At 30.9% G+C, this 20,717-nt stretch overlaps 1 protein-coding gene across 2 annotated transcripts; it reads left to right on the forward strand.

Moving 5' to 3' along the window:
- The first annotated feature begins 10,604 nt into the window (after window positions 1-10,604).
- LOC100250689 (protein ALTERED PHOSPHATE STARVATION RESPONSE 1) lies at window positions 10,605-17,351 on the forward strand. 2 transcript variants are annotated; one of them, XM_002284797.4, is made up of 4 exons: window positions 10,605-12,013; window positions 12,117-12,301; window positions 14,365-14,588; window positions 15,698-17,351. In XM_002284797.4, the coding sequence occupies exons 1-4, from the start codon at window positions 10,957-10,959 to the stop codon at window positions 16,458-16,460; spliced, it is 2,229 nt and encodes a 742-aa protein (XP_002284833.1). In that variant the 5' UTR covers window positions 10,605-10,956; the 3' UTR covers window positions 16,461-17,351. The 2 variants fall into 2 exon arrangements, with proteins under 2 accessions (XP_002284833.1, XP_010664089.1); XM_010665787.3 differs by having other exon boundaries at window positions 15,704-17,351.
- Window positions 17,352-20,717: the final 3,366 nt, after the last annotated feature.

Consider the following 20,717-nt stretch of genomic DNA (forward strand, 5'->3'; position numbering starts at 1 on the left):
CATCCGTATATTTTCCAAGTAGTTTCATATGATATCATTGTCAACATACAAATTTAATTCAAAAGTTTAGTTTTTAAGCCAAGATTCAATCATGCGTATGAAGACAATTTATATGCATGGTGAATTAGATCATTTTGGAAACAGCATATTTTTAAAATATACATTTGAAAACCTTTTTCCTGAAAATAAATTTATTTTCAAATAAATTATGTTTTTAAATAAATAATTTAAAATATAGAAAATGCAATAAGAACTTTTAGATTGTATAAATGCATATTAAATTCATAAATTTATTTTATATTTAAGTTTTTAAAAATAATTTTATAACTAAAAAATAATTATCAACTATTTTAAAAACTATTTTTTAGAACTATTTAATTCTTATTTTTACTATTCTTATTCTAAAATTTGATACTAATAATTTTAAAAAAAAGTAAAGATATTTTTATTCACAAAAAATAAAAATAAAAATTCTTTTCATTACATGAATACTTAGAATTCCCCCAAAAAAATTATTTATGTATCTTTTTATTTTCCATTTTTTAAAAATGAAAATAGCATTACATATACTTACCATTTATAAAAGTTAAAAGCGTAGAAAATTCATATATTATTTCTATTCTAGAAATAATAAAAATAAAAGAATGTCTAGAAGCCTTAAAATATATGGCTCAAAAATTATAACTATGATCTCAATTATTAAAATTTGGTTCTTTCAACAAGTAGTCTTAAAAAGTACCCCATAAGCTATGATTTGTTTTTTCACAATACATATTAAAAATAAGTTGTCAATTCAATTTAAAAGCTTAAAGATTAAACTATAGTATTAAATTATATTGAAAAAAATAAATTAGATATATGTCTTAGTCCGATTCCATTATGTTGTACCTTATACGTGCTATTATTGTTTTATAACTCATACATGGTATCATTTGTAAGCTTGTAGTGTGACATATATAGTGAAATTAAATTTATAATATTTTTTAGGGGTTTATGATGGTAGTGAAAAGATTGAGCTAATATATATAAGATTTAAAGTTATGATGTTTATGTCTATGCAGTAGAGACTCGTATTTCTTTTTTTTTTTGTACCAATTTTTAATATAATGAATTTTTTTCTCCTTTATCTATAGTTTTTTTTTCATTATTTTTTCTTATTGTTTATCCTCATTATTTAAATTATTTACCTTAATCCTATATATTTATAAATTTTATATTTTTATTTAATTTTTGAAAACATTTTTTAACACTTTATCTCGCATCTAATCCTTTCTTTGTGTCCCTAAATATCATAATTAAATTATCAATATGAAAAGAAGAAACTTTAAACTATTGAAAATCAAATCACCCATTTGCCCAAAAAAAGAAAATTCAAAATTATCATACAATAATTTATTAACACCTCGTCTCACGTGCAATCCTTCTTTTCTATACTAAATTTAATAATTTAATAATTCAATAATTGAATCATTAGTTTGGCCAAATAATTTAAACCATCGGACATGGTATATATCTTAACAACCTAAGCTCAAATTCAATGATTAAATTACTAACCTAATAAAAATTTCAAACCATTGGATGATGATTTATTGACAGCTCGTCTCATATGCAACCCTTTATTCATTTACCTAAATTCAATAAATAAATCATCAGCGTGACAAAAAAAAATGAACTTTATTGATTAGCCTCCCATGGCATGTACAAGTTTTTTTTTTTTTGCTTTATCTAAATTCAATAATTAAATCATCAATCTAAGAAAATAATTTTGAATTATCAACCATGATTTATTACCATCCCAACTCACTAGCAACTATTTTGTTGATTAACTAAATACAATAATTAAATCACTAATTTGATATAAAAAAAATTAAACTATTGAAAATGTTTTATTAATTACCACCTAGTTTCATGTAGAAATCCTTAATTTATTCATCTAAATTCATGGCAAAAAAATTTAACCTCGGACAATTATATGATTTATTCGTACTCTTTGTGTATCTAAAATTCAATAATTTAATAATAGAATCATAAACCCATACAAAAAATCAAATTACCACCTTGTCTCATGCATAAACCTTTCTTTGTTTACCTAAATTCAATAATTAGATTGTTGGTCCCATAAAATAAAAATAAATAAATAAGAAAGAACATCGCGGGCCATGGTATATTAATATCCATAAATTCAATAATTCAATTATTAAATCACCGGTCGGTCCAAAAAAAATTGAACCATGTAGGCTGGCAATAAAAGCTTTAACAATTGTATTATTTTGCATGCTACCCGACTGAATCAACATAATGAGAAACAAGTAGTTTTCTGAGATTAATTATTTACATTATAGTTTTACTCATAGAAAAAACAAAAGAGCATTAATGTAACTTTTTGGCATGTGTTTTTTGTAATTTTCCTTAATTATCACAAAAGTATTAATGTCGCGTCTTCGATGATTGATAAATTTATATCAATTTTTCTTTTTCTTTATTTACAAAAAATCGAAACTTTGATTCCAATCGTATTTGAAAGAGATTCTTAAATATTAAAATCAACAACGTGACTTTCAAGAAATTTAGATACAATTTTCAATTATAAGCTGCACATATTCAGACATGATTTATTAATGTTTTGAAGAAGTATAAAGACTCCCTTTTTCTTTTCAAATGCAATGCCAAATATATATATTTTTATTTTATTAAAAAATTTTAAAATATCAGAATTATCCTTCTCTTTAATAAAAAATATTTTTATTTTTAAAAATTTATTGTTGTATTTGGTAAAGAAGCCTCTCATTTATGCATTGTGGGTTCGCTAATACAAACATCTCCTAAAGAGAAAAGCCTAAAAAGGAAAAAGGGAAAAAGAAGAAAAGGGAGCGGGCGAGTTGAGGGGCTGAAACAGCGCAGAATCTGTTGGATCTGATTATAAGGAATTACTTATTAACTTAGAAAATTAAAAAAAAGGTGGTTTTGCTGGAAATCAACATAATTAGATCAACCATTTATTCATCATAGCTTTTGCTTCTTCTGATGCAGCCTGGATATATGGTATAAAGAAGAATCAGACGGATCATGGTTAGTGGTTTGTTTGGTTGGCCTCATCAACTTGCACTGGATTCTGGATTCTCCACCCGTGTTGACAACCTCTTTTTAGTTTTGAGTTCGTGTTTTTAAAGAACTTTAAAGATCCCTCGACTTGTACATGAAATTAATAATATGGGAAAATAAACATTACTTTTTAGTTAATAATTAATTTTTCTAAATTTATGTTTAGTTTTTAGGAATTATTAGGGAAAAAATTAAGGAAAATGATTTTTTTTTTTCATATTTGACTTGCAGTGTAAATATCAAATAGAATATAATATAATTAAAATCAGTTATGAGTCATGTATTTTAAATTATTTAATATTTATATTAAAAATGATAATAAATAAAATAAATAAATTTTAAAAATATATAAAAATATATAATATAATCTATTTTCATTTTCTTTTTTATTATGTTTGGTTTCCAAAAAATATTAAGGAAAATGGTTTTTTTGTATGTGATTTTACAATAAAAAAAAAATACAATATATATATATATATATATATAATTAAAATTAATTCGAAATTTATATATTTTTAAATTATTTAATTTTTCTATAATAAAGAGAAATAATTAGAATGGATTTGAAGAAATATATAAAAATATTTTATTAAATTTAAATTTATTTATTATTTTCTTTCACCTTTTATTTCTTTCTACTTTTACTCTCTAATTTTTTTCATTTGCATTTTCCCTTACATTTTTTCGAATCGAACATAACCTTAATGTTTAATTTCCTTTCTTTTTTTCATTTTTTTTTCTTTTACTCGTCTCTCAATTTTTCAAAAAATAAAATATGGGATCAAAGTTCAAATTTTTAGCCCAAAAGATTTTAGCCTAAAAGAGGGTAATGTAAAAGTAAAAGGGAAAAAAAGTGGTTCCTCATGTGCTTTCTTTTTTAAACTTTATATAATGATATGTCATTTTCACAAGAACCTTTTACACCATGGTTGCTTTAATAATATAAAAGTAAAAAAAAAAAAAAAAAAAAAAAGGTGGCTCCTCATCTACATTATTATTATTACTTTTTAATTTATGTAAATGATATGTCATTTTCACTTGAATCTTTTACAATATTGTTGCTTAAAGTTCCAACTTAGGTGTTTTAGTTGAAGTTCAGAAATCAAAATATATCCCAAATCAAGGCTGGCGAGGGTAAACAAAAGGTTTAAGATTCTTAACATCAAATATGGACTCTAAGGAGATTTTTTTTTTTTTTTACAAATATTTGAAGTGTAAAAAAAACAAAAGATAAAAAAGAAAAAAAAAATTGTTCTCCTAATACTAATACTACATGTGTACTAAAGTTCAATCCAATCTAGACCCAACAAAATACAAGGCTTTTTGATGTGTTGTTAACTTGGATTGAGACTTCACGTATTAAGCTTAGCTTGAAACTAACATCATTTGTATTTATATTATATAATATTTTACACTAGAATAATCAAAACTTTAAAACGTGAAAGGTATATTTCTATAAAATATAATAAAAGAAAACTTGTAGTTATGATAAATCAGTAAGGTCATGTTTGGTTGGTTAGATAAAACATGTAATAGAATGAGAGAGAGAATATTATATTTAATTTCATATTTGAATGGTAATTAAATAAGATAATTTATCCCTTCACTTATTGTATCGTATGATCAAATAAAATAAGTGGTGATATATAATATCTATTCTCATTTTAATTTTTTTTTTCTATGTAAAATATATTAATTTTATGCTATAATATTTATCACACTTTACCCCTAAACCTATAATGTATTTTGTATATTGTCCAATTAAGTTTAAAATCGAGCAATGTACCATCCATCAGTTATAATTACATACAATGTACATTTTTCTAACTAATGGTATTACTTTTTTGGATAGGAGGACATATGTTGTCTGCGTAATAGAGGGCAAAAGGGTCAATTTCCCAAATTGCAACTCGTCACCTCCTCATTTTTCCTTCCCCTTTGAAACCATGCAATCCCAATCCCACAAAGGTACAACGAAAATCTCATATAATTTCTTCTTCTTAATTGTTCCTCTTTGCCAGAGATATAGTTTCCCAAAATTTCCCCAAAATTTTTTCCAAATTCTCTAAAAACATCAAACCGCAACCCTAACCCTAAAATGAAAGCATAGAATAAAAACTCTAACCCTACTCTATTTGGGTGGGAGTTTTTTTTCCCCAAAATTTCTCCAAAAATTTCGTCTAATTTTCAAAAACATTAAAACAAAACTCTAACTCTAAAATGAAAGCATAACATAAAAATTTAAACCATAACATGAAAACCTTAACTCTCAATTTGATGGAGTTTTATTTTCCTCAAATTTTATGAAAATCAAAACGAAACCCTAACCCTAACCCTGACCCAATTTTCCAGCATGTTTTTATCCATTAAAGAAATTGCAAAATAAAAAAATACTATTAAATTCACGTATTCTCTTCGATAATCAACCCTACATTAGCTCATTCGGATTCTAAGGTTTTAGCTTTGAGATCCAACACCAACAAGAAGTAAGAATAGATTGGAATTTGGGGTTTTAATATAATAATGACCATTTTGCCTTCACTTTAAAAAATGATACTTTTGCCCCCTATCACACGGAAAGCATATGCACATTCCATCCAAAAAAGTAATATCGTGAGTTAAAAAATGTACAGAATATGCAATTATAAAATATTGATGATACATTGCTTTATTTTAAACTCGATGGAGCAATGTGTAAAACACACTATAGATTGTGGGATAAAATGTAATAAACTCTTATACTAGATGTAAGATATGTATATTTCATATATTATAAATTGATTTTTTTATTTTTTTATTTTTTTATATTATTTATTTTATAAAATAAAAAATTACTATAAAATTAAATTTGTGGTTAAATAAACAAAAAAAAAATATTTATATTTGTATTATTTAATATATATCTTTCTATATATTGCATAGTATAATATAAAAAAAATTATATGATATTGAATAGTTACTTTTCGTGACCTTAAAATGTTTTAAGGTCTCTAATTTACATAAATAATATATATATATAAAATCATGTAAATAGAAAAAAATTCAAAATATTGTATATAATTTTACTTGCTTATCAAAATTTTCTAAGAAAAATATTAAAATCATCTTAAAGCTACTTTAATAAATAATATATTTTTTTCAAACAAAGGTCAGTCAAAAGTTTGATGAATTTATTTTTTAAATTAGAATTTTATTTTCTAAAGGATTGACAACTGTTTGGCTACATTCAAACGTTGGTACAGTACAAGATGGTCCAACCCAACATGGTAAAAAGGGGCCACGATCTTGATTGCCCCAACCTTGGGCTGACAGGTGGGCCCACATCTGGCACAGTCTATTTTGCAACATCACACGTCTTAAAAAAAAAGGACGTAGGACGCACAACTGCTCCAATTATTGGGGCTTCAACCAATTGAGATCGCGCTCTTTCATATATTTTAATTTAACATGCACAAATAATATGATATTAAATAATAAAATTTTCTAAAAATTTAAACTTTATAACATAACCTTTTGAATCCTAGAATTAAAAGTAAAGAATAAAATAATATGCATCTCCCACAAACTTTATAACAAGTATATTCTACAATAAAAGAGGGGGAGCTGGAGGGGAGGCTTTCAGCCATATCCCAAAAGGGCATGTGCAGGGCAGTTTCCACTAACCACATATTTTAGAGGGCACAAGTGAAAAGAAAGAAACTTTGTTAAAAGTTAGGTCATAGGACGTGCCATCACCCGATTTACATAAGCCCAAAAAGGAGAGTGAATAGGGACAAGAATCGTTGAGTTGGATTCCCACTCAAGTCTTCTCTTTTTAGATTCCGTCATCGAGATGACTCCATATGCTTATCCTCATCTCCACTTCTTTACTTTTTTATGATTTCATACCAAACGTATGCTCGCAAAATGTAAGGATAATCCTATCCTATCATATGGAAAAAGACAGTTTTTCTGTACCATTCAAAAAGTATAAAAAAGAAGAAGAGTATTTGCATGCATTTGAACATGCACTACAAGAAAAATGGGAAACAATGACGTTTTTTAAGCGTCAAGAAAGGTAACAAATGACGCTTCTCTAAAGCGTTCTCTTCGCCTCTGTCATTGTATGTCTTAGGCAACAATGACACTTTCAGGAAGCGCCATCTTTGATAAAATAAAGGTTTTGTTTTTGGCTGAAAGATGACTTTCCAAAACTCTAAATTCGATCTTCACCGTTCAAATTTAAGATTAATGACTTATAAACCTCTCCTCCAAATTTCAGCTCAATCAGACCATGAAAAAAGCGGCATCGGACCTTTGATGAAATCTGGGCATGATGTAAAAAACTACTGTTTTTCTCTCTTCTCCTCTTTCCCTCTAATGACTTTCCGAAACTCCAAATCCAATCTCCACCGTTCATATTAAAGATATATGAGCCACGAACCTCTCCTTCAAATTTCAACTCTATCGGACCACGGACGAAGCGGGATCGGACATTTGATGAAATCTGGGCATGATGAGAAAAACCTACGTTTTTCTCTCTTCTCCTCTTTCTCTCTAATGACTGTCCGAAACTCCAAATCCGATCTCCACCGTTCATATTGAAGATACATGAGCCACGAACCTCTCCTTCAAATTTCAACTCGATCGGACCACGGACGAAGCGGGATCGGACATTTGATGAAATCTGGGTATGATGAGAAAAACCTACGTTTTTCTCTCTTCTCCTCTTTCTTTCTAATGACTTTCCGAAACTCCAAATCCGATCTTCACCGTTCAGATTGAAGATAAATGAGTCACGAAACTCTCCTCCAAATTTCAGCTCGATCGGACCACGGACGAAGTGGGATCAAACCTTTGATGAAATCTGTGCATGATGAGAAAAACTTGCATTTTTCTCTCTTCTCTTCTTTCTCACTAAAAACGGTGGCTCTCTCCCTTCTTTCTTGTCTTCCAAAAGTTAGGGTTTTCAAGGGAGACTTTATAACAAATTCTAAAATACCATACATGTCCTTTTTCAATAAATTAAAATAGTATTCTTTATTTCATCTTCCAATAATAATTTTTATATATTGAACTCATAATGAATTTATATTGTTTAATTATTTGATATTTTAGATTGATGTTGGTTTAATTTGAATATTGATATTTAAAAAAAAAAACTAATTTAATAGAATGAGCTTAATTCCCATAAATATTAGAAAGTTTTTATAAATATTCTTATTGCATTTAGTTTTATTGTGAGTCTAATCATCATTAAATTAATTTAAATATTAATTTATTTCATTTTAGTTAAATAATTTCAAATTTATATTCATTAACTATAAAACCTTCTCAAATAAAAGGGTTAAACCCAATAAATGTGGCCTAAGGCTTGAACAAGTGCTCAAAATAGGCCACTTTTTTGTGGTTCACAGATAAATTAACAAATTATTTTTAAATGAAATATAAGATAATTTCTAATTTAATAAAAATGAAAAATAGTTTATGAAAATAGATTGTATTGATACAAACTATAAAAAAATTAATATCAAACAATAAAAAAATAATTTATTAGGATTTTATTTTATTTATATCAAAATTTTTTTTAAAAAACCTTAATGTAGCAACTTTATGTCATTAATATTAATGTCAATTTACCATAATTAATTTATAGAATAAAATTCTAATATCAAAATTTGTATAAGTTAACTTAAAAACAAAAATTTTAAAAGTCAATACAACTATGACACTTCTCAGGAACGTCATTACATACCCATCAAATAATGATGTTTATAATAAGTGTCAAGGTAAATAATAAAACTATGACGCTTCTTATAAGCGTCATTATATACACAGTTATAAAGAAAAAGATGACATCAAATAATGACACTTATAATAAGTATCAAGATAAATAATACAACTATGACACTTCTTATAAGCGTCATTGTATACCCTCAATAATGACGCTTTTAGAAAGCGTCATAAAATAAAGCGTCATTAATTTCAATTTTTGTAGTAGTGATGATTATGTTGAGGATGTGAGAGCTTTAATGCTAATACATTGGCACAAGAATTCCCAATGTAAACGAGGTTTTAGCTTAGTTTTGTTACTCAAAAATTTAAAGAAATATTTTTAATAAATTTATTTATTTTATAAAAAAAATCTAATAGTGACATTCTTGAATAATACTATTTATGATTAAAGACATTTTATCCCCTAACCTTTTAAATGTTTTACATTTTGTCTCATGTTTTTGTTTTTGTTAAAACTTACACTTTTTTTGAATGATTTGGCTTTTTATAGTTTGCTAGTGAAGACATGTGTCTTCTCTTGAAGAGTGTACTTTTTAATAGAAAATACTATCTCATTTGGCAAATGACTTAATACGAATTTTCATGTTATCAGCATTTTGGGAGGTTCGTTTCCTCAATAATATGAAATGATTATGTTATTTTGTTAAGTACATAGATATTCATGCTCAAAACACTTATCCATTACATCTCCAAACTTGTTAAAGAGTAATACTACGACTCAAATTACATATTTAGGTAAAATTACAAAATGGATTTCTCATTTTTCCGTTTTGGTTTGAACACTAATTTGAAGTCAGTTAAAATCAATTTTGAATTGACAACTTTAAAATATAATTTCCTAAATGCCTTTTGAAATGTGGTAGTAAGTGATTTTCACTTTTTATTTAAAAAAATATTCATATGCAACTAGGAAACATAACAACTTCAAATTTGAACTAATGCTTACTAACCTTTTAGCGTTAAGCATTAAATAGTTAAAAGTAAAGTATAAAACAACGAAGATGACTAATAAACATGTAATAAGAGGCTTTTAAATAAGACTTCAATGCCATACTTCATAATGATTTTTTAATTTTATAGAATTTTGTCCCGTAAACTATATCATACCGGCAAACAATAGTAAGGCAAAGTGTAGAAAGGTTTTAGCTTTCACCGGTTGAGAAATAACTCCTGGATACTCACAATGACAAATTTTTATTTTTATTATTTTTGTGCTCGACAGCCATATGATGATGAATTAAACGGTCAAGACTCAGACATCATTGTAAGTAAACTTTTACAAAAACAAAGGATATGTCGTGGAGATTCATCTTGCTTTTGGTTCAATCAATATTCAATAATAAGTACAAAGATGAATGGTGATGATGGAACATCATGTCTACTTTGAAACATGAAAACTTACCCTACTTTTACCTTCCCAACTTTGCCCTCTAAAGGTCATGAACGTTGTAAGATTTCGTAAATTATTATTTTTTATGCAATTACCTTAAAAAATATAGAAATAGTCTAAAAGAACAATATTGAAAAATATATTTTAAGAATTTTTGTATTATATAGGAATAGGAATAGGATGTAGCATATTATGGGAAAATTATTTTTTTACGTTTGATTTTCAAACATTTTTAAAATGTCAAACTAATTTTAGAAACGATTTTTCGGAAAGATTTGACAACAGTGACTCAATTTTTTCCTTTAACTACGAGGAAATCTGTTATAAAAAAAAGGAGGTCTTGAAGGAGTCTTCCATCATCAACCCAATAATACTGGACTCGTAATTTGGTATTCAGTACTTATGGGTCCGGTCACCACTACAAATAGGATAAGAGAGACGTTATGGCTGAATCCTTAAAGCCAGTGGGGACTGGGGAGTTAGCTCAGAGATCTACAGACCGTTAGATTGTTATTATTCACAACGTTTGACAGACGTTGTCGTCTCTCTGCCTCTGCCGCTGCCGCCGCCTTATAAATTCTTGGCAAAGTCGGCTTTCCACAACTCTCTCTCTCGCCTTCTCCAACGTCGCCGGAGATTGTGGGAAGTGAGTTAGGGATTTTTTTTGGCCGTTCGGACGCGTGGCAGTCATGGGGTGCGCCACGTCGAAACTCGACGACCTCCCGGCCGTCGCTCTCTGCCGTGACCGCTGCAACTTTCTCGAGGACGCCGTACAGCTGCGTTACGATCTGGCCGATGCACATGTGGCGTACATGCAGTCTCTCACCACCATTGGTGTCTCACTCCACCGTGTCTTCCATCATGTTGCGAACCACTCTGATTCTAAAACAAAAGATGACGCGGTAGCTGCTGCAACCGCCTGCGCCGGGGATTCTCTGGGGAATCGTTCTGGCTCGGACTCTTCGCATCTGCAGTTTCGTTCCGATAGTGAAGACGATAATGATGGCAGTTCGGAATCTCTGAAGAATAATTATGTTCTTGAGCACGAAACCCTAGGTTCAATAAATTATGAAAAGAATCACCCGGCCCAGTCTGTGGCGTATTATTCTTTTCCTGATTATGGCCCTAACTCGTATCAGTACTTCGATTCCTCGACTGCGTACAATGGCGAGATGATCACTGGTTTCTTTCACGCCCCGAGTCCGTCACCGTTGCCGGCGTCCGGTGGCGGCTACGGATCGGATTCGAAGCCCCCTCCGTCTCCGCCGCGCAACTCGGCTTGGGATTTCTTGAATCTTTTCGATGAGAGTTACAAATTGCAGCCTTACTCTCCTATGCTTGGCTCGGAGGGTGTGAGAGATGAGGGAAAGCAGGAAGTCGCGAAAGAAGAGCGGAAATTTGACGATGGTGCTGGTAATTGCTCGAAAGTTGCAGAAGAGGAGGGTCAGGGAAGAAACATTGGCCAAAGTGGGACGAGCGCGTCAAGGGAAGATGCTGTGGTGGAGTGCGCGGCTCATGCAATGGAGAAGAGGGAAAATGGAGATTCCGATAAAGAGCCAGTGGAGGAACGGAGCGATTCCGCTACAATCGCTCCTACTGGGACCCAAGGCGTCATGCGAAGTGTCTCTGAGGCTATGAGAGAAATACAGGTCCTGTTTGAGAGGGCTTCAGAATCAGGCGGTGGAGTTTCAAAGATGCTGGAAGCGGGAAAACTCAATTATCATCCAAAGAGTGGTGTCTATCAAGGTATAAACCTGACTTCTACATTGAAAATTCCCAATTTCTCTGATCATATGACTGAATTAAAACCTAGATTTTTTTTTGTCCTTCTAAAATTTCTGTGTAGCAGTTTCCTCCAAGATGCTTCATGTGATTACCCCATCATTGTTAGTGGTGTCCTCACAACCTTCAACTGAGAATATTGGTTCTATATATTTGGACTTGAATGAAGATATGGGTATGAGTTCGGGGAATCTTTCCTCTACTTTGAAGAAGCTTCACATGTGGGAGAAGAAACTCTATGATGAAGTCAAGGTTTGCTTTATGGTGGACCTGTTACCTTTCTATGTCACATTTTTCGCCCTCTTATTTTTTAATACATGTTATGTCACTAGAATTGCTTGGAGAATAAGAGGTTGACTGTTCTTGCATACTTAATTGCATCCCCTTTTTAAGTTCCTTCCCTAATTGACCTTTGAAGAAGTGTCACTATTTTCATGTGACACATCTTTGCTTGATGTTAACCTACAAGTAATTTGGTGCTTTTCTTTCACTCTCACTGTAAAGCAAATCATTTATAGTGTCGTCAAGGTTGAGAATTGTGAAATCCAATGGTTGCATCTTGGTGTATATTGACTTTTTCTAATTCCTTTTTATTTTGACATTGCTTTGTATCATAAACTGGAAGGTAGGTAAGTGTAGATGCGGAGGAAGAACCAGTCTGTTGCTTGGTCAAGTTAATTCGAACTGCACACTTTTTTGGGTTGACAAATAGAACTTGTAGGGTCAAAACCTCGATTGAGTTATGTGTTAATTTTGCTGATCAACTCAAAATTTTAGCTAAGTTCACCTTAAAAGTCATTACTTAATTTTGACAAATACCAACTGAAGATGTCGAACTTCACCCTTTTGGCATATTTGAACTATTTATAGCTACCTTGCTATTTGAGTTATTTTGGGTTGAATAAGTGGACAAGTATCACTAGTTCTTAAGTTTTGCATTTACAAACACTGGCTGCAGATGCTACTACCACAATATTCTCATGCTGCTCACCTTATATCCTTTCCATTGTGCTTAAAATATTGACTTGGGCATCTATGTTAACTCGATTGAGTTGCTTTAGCTGGAAAAATGTTTGAATAGTGGTTCGATTCTTTGTCCTTGTTTTTTGTTGATTTCTTGTATGTCTTAATTCAAAATTATAGTTTTGAGGATTTGTATGTTCAATTATTCAAGCATTTTATGTTTGCACTAGTAAGAGTTGCTACATTAATTTTAAGTTATGGTACAGCATACGAGATCATATTAGCTACCATCAATATGGTTTAAATATCTAATAGTGGTACAGCTGTCCACATGGGAGTATCTTCCATGGGAATATGCGCCTAATCATGGTAATGATTAGAGAAAAAAAAGAAAATAATTGCACTATTTTATAATTATATAATTGCATGTTGCTTGTGTTTGTCTTCTTGAAAGGACTGGTCATTTGTTCTGGTCAAAGTCAGTTATGAATTTGGTTGTTGGAAATCAATGACTTGAAACCTCTTCGGCTTTTTCATTTCTATTTTTTATTTTTCAACTTCAGGGATTTGTGGAAATTTTCTAATGTCTCAGCATACCAGGGCCTTGGTATTAATTTTTGCATACCAGCAAAATAAGAGAGTTGGAGAGTGCAAAGAACTCTATACCACTCAATTATCTTTTTATTTTTTTATTTTAAATATCAGGAACTTGCAGAAAATTTCTAATGTCTCTTTGTATCATTACGTTACTTTTAGACTTTTGCATTCAAAGGAAGAAAGATAGTTGGCGAGGAGGGGCACTGTAAGAAACTCAATACCCCTCCATTGTCTGTTTTTTAGTTTTAAACTTCAGGAACTTGTGGAACAAAAGAGTTGTAGAACGCCCGGGGGAGGGGTGGGGTGGGGGGACTCCTGCAAAGAACACTATACCACTTGATCACCTCCAACCGTCAGTTAGATTATTCCTCTCAATTAGGTTATTCCTTTTCCCTACCCAGCTTCAATGGTAATTTAAACCATATTTTGTACTTCAAGATACACTTGTGAAAGAAGCCATTGCCCAAAAACTCTTCAGAAAGAAGCAACAATAGGAGATTTTACCTACCACCAATTCCACTAGTACTTACAGTGTTTTCAGTCTGTGATTATCCATTTCTTTGAGCTGCTTGAGCAAAAGTGGCAATAATGAACTATGTCCTTTTTGATGATCCTCCATGTCAGCTTGATCATGCTATTAATTTTTTATATAATTTGATTAGTACAAGCTAATATTTATCATTATATTGTTTTCTGTTAGTTCATTTTGTTTTTTGAAAGGGCAAGAAATGAGTTTTCATGTGTCTGATTTTCAGGGTGAGGAAAAACTGCGCATTATGCATGAACGGAAGTGTAAGCAGCTGAAACTTTTTGATGAGAAGGGTGCTGATGCTCAAAAAGCTGAAACCACTCAAACTTTAGTCCAGAGTATATCTACTAAAATAAGAATTGCAATTGATGTTGTTGACAAGATATCAATCACGATAAATAAGTTGAGGGATGAAGAGTTATGGCCGCAGATCAATGAATTAATCCATGGGTATGTGATTTTCTTGTTTTATGGCCCTATGCACCCTTAATTTTTTTTGCTTTTTAATTTTTGTGTTACACAACTTTGCAGAGCATATGAGAACTTGGAGGTATCCAAATAAGTTTTTTCCAATGAATTGATTCTGGCCTTGAGGATTATACTGAGGGAAATTTTTCATAAGTTGTTGTATGCTAGATATTTAGGGCCTACCTATAGGCTATAACCACATGAAGGTTTAAGAACAACCACCCTGAAATTAAACGATCCAAAAAGAGGCAAGGACCTCTGACGCTTGCTTCCATGCATTATTGGGTTCCCAATTCACCTTCTGTTTTGAAGTTGTACCTCAGTGTCTTTTGAGCACATCAAAGATTCAAAATTCAGTTTCCCCGTGTGTCAGATATGATCTTATCATCCTTTTTATGCTGTCAACTTAACTTCAAGATATATTTTCAATGTTTTGAACTTCTATGATGGATTCCTCCTCTTTAGATGACATGTGTAAATAGTTGATTTGATCTATAAGCATTATTGACCGGGAATACTTGTAATCAGAACTATGCAGAGTTGTTTTGTGCTAAGTTTGGGTTTCAGTTTGATTTAATGTAGGAGGCCTTTGCATCTGTCTTCTGGCTAATTAGCACTTATTAACTGAACTCATTACTTTAAATGACCAGGTCTTTTATTTTATTGATGTACCAAGTAGATAATGGTCAGTTTTGAAACTTCTAATTGGTGGCATATTGTCTGCTGCATGCTGATTGAAGGCACAGAATATTTATTTAACAGATGAAAAGAGCTTGCAGTCTACAGATAAGGAAGAGTTAGTGAAGAACTTTAGATTTCTAGTGGTGTGTTCATTCAGTAAATTGTCTCAATTTGAAAATAATAAAGTACAATATCGTCCTCTCTCCCTCTGGCCATTTCTTATTTGCTTGAATTTTTCCAGGTTTAGAAGTTTGCAATGTTACTCTTTAAACGAAGTCTCCCTGCTGCTTATGTGTTTGCTTGATGCTTACACTAGACCATTTCTTCTTCTCCCGTTTTTGTTTTTGTGTGTGTGTTTTTAAATATTTTTACATTTTGCTGCAGTGTTAGGACTAATGGTAATGTTTCAGGTTCAGTGGAATGTGGAAAGCTATGCTAGAATGTCTTAAGAGTCAATCTCAAGCAGTTTCAGAAGCCAATAGTTTAGATGCCATCATTTGCAATGGAAAGCTTAGCGATGATTATCTTGAAGCCCTAATAGAACTTAAATTGGAGCTTCAGAACTGGAATTTGAGGTTCACCAATTGGATTGATACCCAAAAAGGCTTTGTCAAAGGCTTGAATAGTTGGCTTTTGAGATGTCTTTTATATGAACCTGAAGAAACGCCTGATGGAGCAGAGCCTATCTCTCCTACTAGCGTTGGGGCACCCCCAGTATTTGTGATCTGTAACCAGTGGGCAGAAGCCATGGAAAGATTTTCAGCCGAGGAAGTGGTTGAAGCCATACAAGCCTTTTTCACGACTGTAAATCAGCTCTTGGAACTGCATAGTGTAGATCTGCAGCAGAGGATGATTGTAGACAAGGACATGGAGAGAAAAGTGAAGAACTTGGAGAAGAAGGAGCAAAAGATGCAGAAGGTGATGCAAGCTGGAGAGAAAAAGATGACTCTAGAGCCTGGGGAAAGTGGTTCCCTTTTACCTGGAGTGGCTGTAAAACACGCTCAGATGATCAATGTTGGTAGTTTACAGTCTGGTCTGCGGCAGATTTTTGAGGCCATGGAGAGGTTCACAGCCAACCTGATGCAATCTTATGAGGAGCTTCTTGTAAGCATTGAAGATGCAAAGTGTGCTCAAGAGAGAACCCATAAACATCATGGATTTTTGCCCAAGTGATATCCCACCTGCTTATCTGGTTCTTTGTTGGTCCCCAAGCATGATTATCTCTGAATGGCCTCCTAGAAATTGTTCAATTATGCAATGCTTCTTTCCTATTCATCACCTTTGTTTTGATGATTCACTCTGCAGCTGGAAGGCAGGGAAATTTTACAAATGCTGGCCCAATTCCTTGTTGAAGTCAATGAGGGCAAAGTGATTTTATAGATTTTATCTTCATTGGAGCTAAGCATCCTGGTTGCCTTATCGGCTGAAGGCCATTGCTGAGGAGGACGAGACCAGTAACTTTCAATCCCCGCAACCAACTTCCTTTCCAACCCATGCTTTAGGATGTTAAGTTCTGACAGAACTGAAGAAAAGCAGGACTACACAAGGTCGTCAAGTGGAGTGTGGCTTTTGAGTAGTGATATACAAGCTGCGTCATCAGCTGTCTCTCTTCTTGTCGTGCCATAACAATCAGCTAAGCTGAACTCATCAGGACAATGCTGACTGGAGTTGAATCTTCCTCATTGGACTGCGACAGGGGCTGAGTGCAGCTGCAAAAGGGTTTATACAAATTCCTCCACATTAACATGAGAACACCAATAGAGACACCACACTCCTAGGTTACAAACCACCCATCCTAGTTTTGTGTCAAATTTATGTTAGTAGTAGGAGGCTGCCTAGTACCTGAATGGAAGAGTTCCATTTATCAGTTGGGCCTTTTAGGATTTCAAATTGAACGTGAGATGTAAAGATCCATGGGCCCTCACTACTTTCAGAGTTCCATAGGATCCCAATGGGCCTCCACGACTTAAAAATGCTCACTTCTCAATGTTAATTGGTCTATATTTTGAAAATGTAGAGGAACCATTCAATGGAAAAGGGGATTTTATTTAATTAAAAATAAAATTTTTTAAAAATATTTAAATTATTGTTATTTTAATAAAAACATTGTTTTGGCTTACACTTTTTATTTTTACCTTGTATGCTAGATGTTGAAGTTAAAAGTAGTCCCAACCATGCCTAAAGTGGGAAACCTATCTCTAGTTGCATGAATCCGAAAAGCGCTTCATGAATTTATTCTCCAAAATTACCTATTCTTAAAAAAAATATATATTTTTTAAGTTGAAAATATTTTTTTTATATTACATGGTAGGGATGATTTGTTGACGTGGACTTTAAATATGGTCTTGCTTTGTTAGCCACATCCCTCCACATGTGAATCTACATGGAGAGAAATGACAAGAGTTTATTGTTTTCTATTTCGCCTTCCCCGTGGTGCCATAAGTCCACCATAGGTAGATCCATGAAGTTGACATCATATCGAGACAGCCTTCACCGACGATGGACATCTTGAATATTATAATATACTTTTTTAATATTACCAATTTAATATAAAAATAATAAATTATTTCAATGAAATGACCATATATCCAGATTCTAAATTTTGCACATAAGACAAAATTTAGACTCATCTTTTAGTATATGTACGTATATGTAAGAGATAAATTAAATTTAATATAATTTGAAGAATTTTATTACAAATATTTTACATTTTAAAAAATTATATATTTAATAAAAATGAAAATTTAATACTTAATAGCTTAAATTGTGTTTGACTTATTCACTTAAAATTTATTATTTAATTTTTATTTAGATATAATTAAATTTAATATATTTATTTTTATTAATATTAAATAATTAGTTTGTGATAAACAAGAGGTCACCTTTTTAATTTTTTATTATTAATTGTAAAAATCTCAGATTATTATAACATTATTTTATTTTTCAATAAGAAAACACGAGTTAGTAGATATAGATATTTTAATGAACTTTCAATAAAAGTTGAACTTATCATTGAATTTGAGCATATAAAAAAAATATGAAGATAAAACTTTGACATTTTAATACAAACGGATATATTTTAGAATCCTACGTGTCATGAAGGTGGGCCCATGTGTCGGATCACGATCGAGGAGTAGGTGCAATATTCCATTTGCAAGGTTGCATAAAACGCTGGCCGATGCCGATGCAGAGAATCACTCGGACAGCTGGCAATCACGAGGGTTCTCGTGGTGTCTTTTCCTTCCATTAATTATAACCAACGGGTATGTTTATCATTGCTCATCTTTAAACCCACGATAACTACGATATTACGGTCACTAACTATATATATATTAAAGCCCCACGGTAAGAACAGTGGACCTGTCCCTATGAACCGTCGGATTCAAGCACGGATCCCGATGGTTGGAATCATTTTTGAGAGATGAGAGGCAGGAGGCAAAGGGTAAGTCTGTAATTTCAGCGAGAGTCTCGCGAGTCACGGCCACGAGAGGAAGACGTAAAACCGGGGTTTGCGTTTGCGTCTATGATCGACCAAAAGTAAATGCGCAGGTGCATGAAAGCTCCGTCTGAAACCGCCACTGTCGGAATCCACGAGTTTTTGGATGGCCATTGTTTTTCTCCTTCAATTTATCCTCTTTGTTTATATATTTGTAATGGAAAAGTCGAAGATCTCCGTCAACTCTATATATTAAAGCAAATGATAAAATTTAAATTCCATTAAAAAAAATAAATAAAATTTAATTGATTAAATAAGAGTATAAATAATGGGATAAAGATATAAAATAAGGTACAATATGGTACAAATACAATACTTAAATATATAGATGGTATGACTTGATTAATCATATTTTTTTTATACTTATGTATTCGATATTATAATGAGACTATATATAATATATTGTGCATTGAGTTAGTATTAAATTAATATTTTCATTTGAATTATTCAAATTTGATTTATTTAATAAAAATGTGAATAATAAAACAATGATATAAAACATTTAATTTGTGCATAAGATATAAATTAATAAGATTCTAATAGATTTCAAACGTACTTAAAGTATTATTATGACCTTGTCTACTTGATGTTACATTTTCAACACGATATACAAAATATGCAATAATTAAAATCTGTAAAATAATGTCATTTATATGCAAATCACTAGGAAAAAAAAATTATCTTATTTACTTATAATTTGATTTAGTTTTCATTTGTTTGCACATCGATTTCTTTTTTTTTACCATAATTTAATATCTTTGTATCAAAGTATCATAATATATTTATAATTTTATCCAATGATATGAATTTGACTCGCCAATTTTATTTTATTACTTCCATATTTTTTTATATGCTTTTTTAAAAAAATGGATAGTGTTTATATACTATTGTCTAAAAAGATATTTAATTAAGTAAAGGTTACCTCCCTCTCCTTCTTTCTCTTTCTATTTTGTTGAATTTATGATGGGATATAATATGAGAAAACAAAAGCAATAATAAAATGAATTAATTGCTTCTATTTCTAAATTATCAAACTTTTTCATGGTTTTAGAGTTAGGAGAAGATGCTCGAACTTGGGTTTTCTCCAATTATGGTCGATCGCCCTAAAAGACCCGATTTATCCATACAAACCATATATTTCTTAGAAAAAAAAATGGTTTGATTTAAACACCATTTATTTTTATCGTGGTAAAATCAAATCATCCTCTTAGTTATTGACTTCATGTTCTAGACTTTCATCAATATTTTATGTTTTCATTAATATTATTTCTAAATTAATTTCAATCAAGTTAAACACTACAAAATTCCTATTATGGCGAAATCAATATCATTTTTTTAGTTCATGACATTAGTTTTTCTCTCATATCTCTTAGGTAGAGAAAAACTTGTTAAATGATTAAAGATAGCGAGATAAGCAAAAATTATATCTTGCAATACTAGTAATTGGTCGACAATAACAAATTTGCCATTTCATTAGTTATTTGAACAACGAGAAAATAATTTCAAGTATGATCTTTATTTTAATGCTTATATGGTATATGAGGCGTGAACTTCTCTTTTAGAGCAAAAATTATAGTAGCTCTTCGAGGATATAAGTAATCACTCCCTATAAAAAACTAATAAGAAAAAAATGTTTTTAGAATATTCATAAGTTTTTATTTGAAAAATATAGTTATGGTCAAAAGACTCGATGAGGTATTCAATGCGAAGGTAAGAAACTCCACCCTTTCTACATATTATAATTCTAAAAAAAAAAAAAAATTTTTTTTTTTTTTTTTATCACATGAAATGATAAGATATGAAAAAAGTATGAATAACAAAATATAAGAAGTATCAGGAAATGGAATGGGATGATGGAATGATGATAAGAATTTGTTATATCACTATTTTCATAAATCAAAATATTTGATTAAAAAATAATATTTATTTTATAA

The sequence above is a fragment of the Vitis vinifera genome, chromosome 18, assembly GCF_030704535.1.
Source record: "Vitis vinifera cultivar Pinot Noir 40024 chromosome 18, ASM3070453v1".
Classification (NCBI taxonomy): Eukaryota; Viridiplantae; Streptophyta; class Magnoliopsida; order Vitales; family Vitaceae; genus Vitis; species Vitis vinifera.

What these genes read in the sequence shown, in the direction of transcription:
- LOC100250689 (XM_002284797.4), top strand. Translation starts at nt 10,957, where the DNA reads ATGGGGTGCGCCACGTCGAAACTCGACGACCTCCCGGCCGTCGCTCTC. An exon ending in AAAGAGTGGTGTCTATCAAG is followed by an intron (nt 12,014 to 12,116) that starts GTATAAACCTGA and finishes TCTGTGTAGCAG; the next exon opens with TTTCCTCCAAGATGCTTCAT. An exon ending in ATCAATGAATTAATCCATGG is followed by an intron (nt 14,589 to 15,697) that starts GTATGTGATTTT and finishes GTAATGTTTCAG; the next exon opens with GTTCAGTGGAATGTGGAAAG.